Genomic DNA, 8,812 nt, shown 5'->3' on the forward strand with positions numbered 1-8,812 from the left:
ATAAAATGATCTAACATGTTAGGTTACGTACAATGTATTTTAACATTAACTCTTGAATTACAAAAATACGTAGCACTAAGATGCTAAGAAATATGTTACAAAAATTTAGCAGTCCTGTCGAACGAAACACTTTGTGCTATGCACCAAATAATGTGGACTTATCGTTACGATAGAGATCACCATCTCTGTTGAGACTTCACTCTCGACCTAGACGTCAATACAAACGAGGAAATTGAGAAACGCCATACGGTTACTAAACTTGCATCATTTATTGTTAACACGCTTGATTTTGCAATGTAGTAGTAAGCGAGAAATTCTTTGTATAAAAATTGGTATCTATATAGATAGAAAGGTATGATGGGCATCCGAGTGCGGTGACACGAGGCCTCTTCGGCGAAAGAGAAAAAGGAAAAAAGTGGGAGAAAGCTCACTTATCTCTGTGTCTGGGGGTAACCGTGGCTCGATCATTGCTCGAGCTTCGCTTTTGAGCAAGTCGACCACTTTCCGTCGCTTTCCTTCTCATGCAGTGTCGTGTATGCCGAGACGAAAGATATCGTGCTGGCAGAAAAATGAATTCCCCAGTGGTTTCAGCACAAAGATCTGTGAGAAGGCGTGCGGCGGATCCTCATCAGCCTGAAATAAAAAATCAACAATGTCAATTGAAGGTGTTCTCAGAATTCATCGATGTGACACAGTCAACGATAAGTGAACTCCTAAATGTTATTAAATCGAACCGTTGTCATTAAGAGTACTAACAGCAGACATGCTTAAAATTGCCATTCTCTTAACAAGCTCAAAATTAAAGGATCGGAATGTCTAGTGAAGCCACACATCGCTGTACCATTCGATACGTGGTTGATGCTGTCAAATATTACATTTCTATCGGTGTTATAAATATACTAATGAGGGAAAATATCCAACTAAGAATTGCACAAATGGTAGGTTATGGTGAGGTTTGTTCTTTAACTGTGATCGATAAATTAATGGGAGAGCAGGCGTGACCCAATGGTGCAAAGCTAAGGGATCGCTGAGCTTGCCTGTACCACAATTCGTAGATTGATGCAGAAGATCTGTATCGAACGTTCCTAGACAGTGTCGTGCAGCGCGAGTCTGAAGATATCGTGTTGCACGAAAAAGCTGGTACCGATTGGCTTCAGGACAAATGTCTGGATATATGCATGGGGCTGATCCTCATCAGTCTGCCCAATCATCAACAATTACAACCAATTGAGTACCGTTACCTCACCTGATCCACATTTGCAATAATAGTAGCCGAACGCGCGATGTAACTCAACAATTCTACTTTTACATGGCAGCTTGGAAAGTATCATGCATCGAGGTACAGATATATGCCAAGTCCGACCAAAAACACGAGACTGCGAGCGATTGAGAAAACAAGAAGAAATGTCAAACGAAATTTCAAGTTTATTCACCTAGGCGCATTTATAGAATATTCGTGAGCTAATGCAAGAAAGAAAACCGTTAATCCCCACCAAAATCCAGAAAATGTAAGAATTTTGACTTTCTACAGTTTGACTCGAGGCGATCGCTATAAACAAACGATAGAATGCAGACCAAATTGAAGATCAAAAAATATAAAATTGGCTCAAATCCTTCGCTCTTGTCGTTAACTCGATCAGCTTAGCATTGAATGCTTACCTGCAACCTCCCCAGAACATTGATCAGGACACCACCATCGAACATGGGTTGCGAATCGATCGCCGTTATTATTCGATTAATCTTTTGAAAACTTAAACTCTGTAAATCAAATAGACATTAATTAGTTTTCTAAAAACGATTTTACCGCTGCTGATAATCAAAAGATATTCAATAAGAGTATCCGCCTTAGGAAGCAACAAAAACATGGAATCGCAGTGTTAGAGACCGCGACATGCTGCCCAGCCGAGTAACTCGCAATCGAATCGACATATCGACTGATTAGACGACAAAGAAGAGGTTTCTTAACGGATAAGTAACTTTTTAGCAAGCGAGCAAGACACTTACAGTCAGCTTCTCCATAATTTTGATAGCACCTTGAATTTGAAGGCCCTCAAACGTCATGAAGGACGACTCCGTCTATGAGATAAGATGACAGGGAAGAGTTAAAAATATAGCGGCAATCTCGAGCCCGGGATGTGACGATATACTTACATTGTACATATTTATTAAATTTGGCCTTTGTATAGGGTCATCGAAGAGCGCGTAATATTGCTGTACGAAGCCTTTCCCAATGGCCTCGTACGATGGGTTTAGTGCCATGGTTAGGTTATTATTTATGTTTATACCTATTATAAAATATACAAGGACGATCAACGCGGTCAACGGTCGAACCTCACTGAGGTGTAATCCGATAGAACCAGCTGGAGCGCTTGGCAGATCCCAGCAAATCCTACCAAAAGAATAAAACAATGCCGTGCAACATCCCTCGTGCCAGTACCTAGCGGGGAGGAAACGATCACCGACGGATGCCCCGGATGCCCGCAACCGTGCGCAACCGTTCGAATTAGATATCGGAGCAATGAGAGCATATTCATAGAACGGCGCAAGACCGTTGAGAACGAGTACAAGATTTAATAAAAGGATAGTTTTCAAGGAACGCCGCAAGTGTCGCCAGGATCGCTCGATTACCAGGGCAGGGGAGAACACCTGTGGTGACCTATCATAGTTGATGCATTTCATTGAGGGGAGTCAGGTGAGGTTAGGTCACTGCTAGGTGGAGTGATATGAAATAAGTGTGCTATTTATGCCGTGATTACGTTTCCACGGATCCTGGGGCACATTTCACCCGCTTGAGGAAGGTTTACGGAAAAGTCGGACCATAGAATGGTATTCTGAGGCGGTAGATAGGTTAGAGGACACAGTGGGAAACGGTCCTTCTAGAGGAGGACAAGATGTTCTCGAAGTGTCAGTGTCGTGGAGCTGGGCGACCTGTTCCCACGAGACTGTACGTAAATTTTTTGTAATGCGAAGAGATGAACGCCCAAGGACAAGGACAGGGTCATGCCCATGGTCACGCTGTCGTCGTTTGGGAGTGGGAGAATCGACAGGGTCGCTGGCGACCGTACAGCCCAGCAGTGTCCCAGCACCTCGAGAGGGCCTATTGTAAGAAACTTACGAGAGTCTTCCTCCACGATGCAGATCCCAGCTTGGACAGGTTCGTCGTACCATGGTAACCTTCTCGTTGGGTATTCTTCTCTCTTGAAATATTTATTGATGAATTTAAGATAAATTACTTGTACTGAGTCAAACTGTACCATTTAAAAGTCTTCATAAAATATCGATCCACTGATCGTTTGAATCTAGGCAAATTTAATTCATATACTGACCAATCTTTATTTTAGGTATTATATTAATCTCAAAACCAAAACGCAATGTAGCGACGATGGCGATGAAACTCATGGTGTCAGGCGAAAATTCTATCTCCCGGGATCACCGGCTGGAAAGGGGGCTAAGTGGGAGTGGGCAGGAGACTCAGATGACTGGCATACTTATGACATGGAAGTCCAGTGTTTGGTAGAGGAAGCATGGGCCAGAGTAAGCTTAGATCATGCTATTGAACTAAGGTAGAGGTGGATATTTAAAAATGCTAACTTGTTATCATTCTAGGGGGACAAAACGATCGATGTCTCAAAGACGTACCTTGGCTTTCCGTACATTATCAACTTCTGTAATCTTACCCAAGTTCGGTGTTGCACAGGCTATGTAAGGCCTATTCGTCGGGTTCAGCAAGCACCATATCCATTGGTAAAAGTAGCTCTGGAAGAACTGCGCAATGCCACAACCAGAATTAATCCATCTCCACCTTTGTTGGCAAAAAATACCAGCACAAAGGTCGTGCGTAAAAAATCGCCGAGTATCACTGCTAAGAAAAGTGGTAAAAAGGTTAGTTTTGTTTCACATAAGCATGTGTAAGTTTATCCTGTAAGGATATTAAATAGAAATAATTTTATTCACATGCATGGTTTAAAGATAATAAATTTATAAGCGGTTTCTTTTTTAATTCGATAGGGTAAAAGCAGCGATGCCGGACCTGCAAATATAGCTCGGGTCATTTTGAGTAACTTCAACATATTTAGCAGCAAACATGGCATAGAAAATGGGAATTCTGCAAGCGGGGCCGAGTGTGGTCAGAAGAGGAAAACTCGAGATGCGGTTCTAGACGTGGATTCAAGTAGTACAAAGAGTGGACGGAGACCCAGTGTAGATACCGTTTCAACTTACTTGAGCCATGAAAATCCGGTGGATTTGTTGGATAGCAGTGTGGGAAGTGATGAAGCATTCAAAGATTCCCCTGCTAGTGAGTCAAAATTTCCTGAGCACTCTAAAACTAGATACTGACAATATAATCCGTTCTCTGTACAAGTTTTATAATTTTGGCTTTGCCTTGTTCAGACATCGAGGCAGCTTCCGATGTTATATCACAATACGTGAAGGTCGTGGAGAGCGTTGGCTCCGATTCATGTCCAGTCTGCCTTGGAAGTCCCGAACCCCTGACGGTTGAGTTGTCTCGTTGCAGACACAGACTACATCTAGCGTGTTTAAACGCGATGTTAAGTTCTCAGCAACAGCCCATGTACATACAGTGTCCAGTATGTCGTCTAATTTATGGCGAGAAGAGGGGAAATCAACCAGCTGGTACGATGAACTGGACTAGGATTCCAAGAGCTTTGCCTGGCTTTCCAAACACGAAGACCATACAAATAACGTACGAGTAAGTACACAATGCAGATGTCATTGCATTAACTTGTCATTTACAAATTATACACATATCCTCGTTTCTTTAATTTCACAGTATTCCATCGGGTATTCAGGGCCCGGAGCATCCTAATCCTGGTCAGGCATACTACGCCGTAGGATTTCCAAGAGTCTGCTACCTGCCGGACAATGATCTAGGCAGCAGAGTTTTAAGACTGCTTCAGATTGCCTTTGAGAGGAGACTGATATTCACTATAGGTCGTTCCGTAACTACTGGGAGAGAAGACGTCGTTACTTGGAACGAGATTCATCACAAGACCGAGTTGGGTCCTTCGACGTCTGGCCACGGTTATCCTGATACAAACTACCTGGAGCGTACCCTCCAGGAATTGGCAGCTCAGGGTGTGTCGGATGGGCCATCACCGGTGACTCTGTATTAGGACTTACGTTGAGACTCGATTTCTCGTCCTTTATTCCATTTCTTGTGAATCGAAGTATCGTGGAGCTTGAAGAGACAAAGAAACCATTGCCATTATGAATGCATAAAAGAAAACGTGTTTTCAAAAGTCTGGAGGACAAAGACGCCGATGTCTTTGATTGGTGCAATTATAACTCGAAATCCTTAAGTTTAAAAGTTACTTCCCTGTTTTTGGACACTTTTTGCATGGTTTCTCATAATCTATAAGCTCCATCGAGAGTATCCCTCTGTTAACGATAACCATAAGTCATTCCTAACCTCTGTCTTCCTTTCATTCCTCAGTTTCTTATTAGGACAATAAGATTAATGGACTAATTTTCATAACACCGGTGGGACCGTAGGAACACCGAAGCCTGTCATTGCACCATGTGCGAGGGATTCGACTGTTTAAGTATAACTTATATACATTTATATTCCCTAACGTTAACATAGCTCGTAATTGCATGTCGTCGATAGCATTCCTACAACGGGGAGAATGAATTGTATGTAATACAATTTATTATAAGAATTTTCTTCTAATTGCGATGAAACGAGATGGCAAGTGTCCACGTATAGTATTATTTTGTCTCAACGTAGCTGAACCGATGCAGGAGTCAGACCGTAACAAATTCAATGAGTTCTTCCTGATGTCCCTAGATATTCACGTAGATGTGCGGGTATATACATATTATATGTTGAAAAGGTTTATATATACATATACTCTGAAGAAGGCAGGAGAAATATATATTTCATATACTATTAATCTCTTCGCTAGTTTCTACCTCCCCTAGCTGCGTAGACCTAACCATGCATTTCAAAAATCATTTGAGTTAAAATTGGAGGTGGCAGTGGCAAACTTTCACCGAAAATGGAAGCGGAAAATCGAGGAAAGCGATTCCGAATACCCGAGGCACTTTCACTACAACCTAGGGGCAAATCCATTTTCCTGAGAAAACCTAACCCCTGGAGAGAGGGACGTAGTGGAATTTTGAGAAAGCCAGTGGAACCGCATATAAATAGGAAGCTACTCGTCTAACGAGATCGGTCACTGCATTTTAGTGGCTCGACTTCGTTTAGAAGCAACGAATCTTCCCCAAAATGGGGCCCGAAAGCTCTTCGACAACATTGTTCTGGATTTTCTGGTAAGTCACTGCGGACCTTGAGATTTTTCCTGTCGATGAGTATCAGTCCACTCCTTCCTGCAGAATTCCTGGGGAAGACGCGATTTATGCGACGAAATGAACATTATAATGGCGTTTCAAGCTTTGAATAATATTTATGGAATTTATTTCAGGTTGACGCAGGTACTGAGTGTATCTTATGCAACATTGTGGCCCTCTCGCATGACGCACTTGGGCGCAGCTGAGAGTCGGCCTTACAAAACTGAAATACATCCTCCAGGAGTTGTGGTTCCTGTGCCTGTCGTCTACCCCACGTATGGGAATCCCCGAGGAACCGGGATGGATAAAGGATTCCCCGAGGGAATCACCTGGAGGACAATCGCCGATTTAAATTCCCCCAAACTGGACCCTTTGGCCCCGAAGACGGAAGGTACGTCAGCTGATCGCGTTACGATTAAGCTAAAAAAATTCGAGGTATCCCCGGTCGACCTCTGGTCCTCGAAATTACCTCCAGGAATTGTCGCTCCTCCCGTGGGATTCGTTTATCCTGATTATTCGCACCTGGTGAAAGCGGAGGAGGAGAAGGACCGAGGACGAGTCGCAGAGTCCGTCAAGAACGGAACTTCAAATATCTCGAAGAAGGTGGAAGATGAAGAAAGAAGTCTAGGAATGCAGATTATAAACAGATCGCCAGATTTCGGGGATCGGAAAACTTCGATCGACTCGGATGGAGCATCAGTTATTGAAATTAATGACGAAGACGAGGACGAGGGAAGGCGCACTCTCGTGATGGGGTCGTCAAAAGTCAGGGTGCAAGGAATGGGAGAGGAGGAAAATGGGAATCCTGTTATTTCTGGGGAATCTCTCCCCTCTCAGAGCAAAAAACTGTACAATTTTGGGGAACGTTATATCTGGGTGAGACGGGGATTGAATGATCTCAACCGCTCGACGACGCCACGACCGGATCCTGAAATTATTTCCGAAAATGAGTCCGTTATTCCGGCGAGTCTTGGCATTTCTGAAGAGGAGGTAAAAATTAAGGAAGAAAGCGATTCTCGGAGGGAAATTGTGGAGTCGGACGATCGGTCGAAGGATGTTGGCGTGACTATTTTTGAAAATGTCATGAGCTCCATCGACGATGCGGGACAAAAAGTCGAAGATGAAGAGGTTAGGACGGAATTGGAACGGCTTAGGGATATAAATAATGCATTTGGTGCGCGTCTTCGAGAAAGAAATGGCAAAAACAATGGTGCGTTGAACTCGACAGCTTTTTATGTCAAGGACTCAGCAAAGAGACTCAGTTTTAAGAAACAAACTGCGGTGCAGAGTAACAGTGGGAACGTCACCGATTCACATTCCATACCTTTGGATGGTTTCAATTTGGAAAGTGAGGTGGTTCGGGAGAAAAGTCCTATCACAGGTCTTTCTTCTGAAAGAAGAACAGAACGTCCGGTGAAAACGGTAACAATTCGAAGACGCCCTGTAACAAATGGAATTAAGCATGAAGGAGGTTTGTCGAGCTCAAACGATCACGTATCGTTGACTTCTGTGAGGTTAATTCCACGGACTCCCAGAGTTCTGCTTAGGAATGGAAATTTGCAGGATCGAGACAGCGACGATCTTATTCGGGATCCTCCATCAATGTTTGCAAACTCGGAGATGTTTGGCCAGCGTATCTTGAGGATGGCAAGTGATGCTACGAACCAAGGAGATAATCTTCCAGAAGGAGCGTATCAAGATGAATCGGAAGAAAAGGCAGTTGTGTCGATAGTCGTAGATGGAAGAGTACTCACACCTAAAGAAATCAAACTTCTGGGCCTGATGACGGAGGACCGTTCCAGTGTCGATGCTATTTTTAACTCTAAAGCATCAAAGTTACTTTCCAAGATAAAAGACTTGACGGAGAAGGGATCGAAGTCAAAAGAAGAATCTGTAGATGGAAACTACAAAGAGGCAGATCGAGAATCAATGAACGAATCACCTTTGGAAAGTGTTATAAATGTAGAAATCTAAACATAAAATTCCTTTTAAGTATGTCTCGTTATTTATTATTGTGATGTAAGCACTTGAAATGATTTGTAAATAAACCTGTAAATTAGGTGATAACAAAGTGAGGGATTCCGTTGATATACATACACAAGGGATGGCGGTGCCATCTACAAGTAGCCGTTGGCAGCTCACGTACTCGTGATGGTAAAACCATGCGACTGTTGATGGTGATGGCTTACCTACGCTTACCGACACTGCTCGCTTTTGATGGTAAGGGAAGAACATTCGTGGCGCCCATTTTGACTTCACCCTTCACTTACCTTATTTATTTTACGTGACGTTTAAATTTTATCTTAATTAAACTCTACTTCACAGCAAGTTCGCGGATCGGTGTCATCCCATAAGGATGATACCGATCCCCCAGGTCCCGCCACGAGGAGGCCGCTGCGATTGGGACCCGCCTAAGCATAGGCACCTGGTTCCGTTGAGTTCCCGGCGTCCCAGGAACTCACAGAACCAGGATTTCATAACCCATACAGCACACCACTCG

The 8,812-nt window shown here is 43.4% G+C and overlaps 3 protein-coding genes across 5 annotated transcripts; 2 read left to right on the forward strand and 1 right to left on the reverse strand.

Annotated features, from left to right (window-relative positions):
• Positions 1-21: 21 nt before the first annotated feature.
• LOC105696769 (probable nuclear transport factor 2) lies at positions 22-2,505 on the reverse strand. Of its 3 annotated transcripts, none has more exons than XM_012419488.2 (5): positions 2,152-2,505; positions 2,005-2,076; positions 1,660-1,758; positions 1,044-1,199; positions 22-633 (listed from the first exon to the last, which is right to left on the reverse strand). In XM_012419488.2, exons 1-4 carry the CDS (start codon positions 2,257-2,259, stop codon positions 1,086-1,088), a joined length of 393 nt encoding a protein of 130 aa, XP_012274911.1. In that variant the 5' UTR covers positions 2,260-2,505; the 3' UTR covers positions 22-633; positions 1,044-1,085. The 3 variants fall into 3 exon arrangements, with proteins under 3 accessions (XP_012274911.1, XP_012274912.1, XP_012274910.1); XM_012419489.2 differs by having other exon boundaries at positions 1,038-1,199; XM_012419487.2 differs by lacking the exon at positions 1,044-1,199 and having other exon boundaries at positions 250-633; positions 2,152-2,497.
• Positions 2,506-2,682: 177 nt separating this feature from the next.
• On the forward strand, positions 2,683-5,735 carry LOC105697000 (protein deltex). The gene is made up of 6 exons (XM_012419921.1): positions 2,683-3,169; positions 3,342-3,534; positions 3,607-3,882; positions 4,009-4,297; positions 4,393-4,711; positions 4,793-5,735. The coding sequence occupies exons 1-6, from the start codon at positions 2,973-2,975 to the stop codon at positions 5,133-5,135; spliced, it is 1,617 nt and encodes a 538-aa protein (XP_012275344.1). The 5' UTR covers positions 2,683-2,972; the 3' UTR covers positions 5,136-5,735.
• A 1,445-nt stretch (positions 5,736-7,180) lies between these two features.
• On the forward strand, positions 7,181-8,286 carry LOC105696732. Its single transcript, XM_012419430.1, has 2 exons — positions 7,181-7,783; positions 7,876-8,286. The coding sequence occupies exons 1-2, from the start codon at positions 7,763-7,765 to the stop codon at positions 8,284-8,286; spliced, it is 432 nt and encodes a 143-aa protein (XP_012274853.1). The 5' UTR covers positions 7,181-7,762.
• Positions 8,287-8,812: the final 526 nt, after the last annotated feature.

The sequence above is a fragment of the Orussus abietinus genome, unplaced genomic scaffold (assembly GCF_000612105.2).
Source record: "Orussus abietinus isolate OABI.00-Male unplaced genomic scaffold, Oabi_2.0 scaffold16, whole genome shotgun sequence".
Taxonomy (NCBI): domain Eukaryota; kingdom Metazoa; phylum Arthropoda; class Insecta; order Hymenoptera; family Orussidae; genus Orussus; species Orussus abietinus.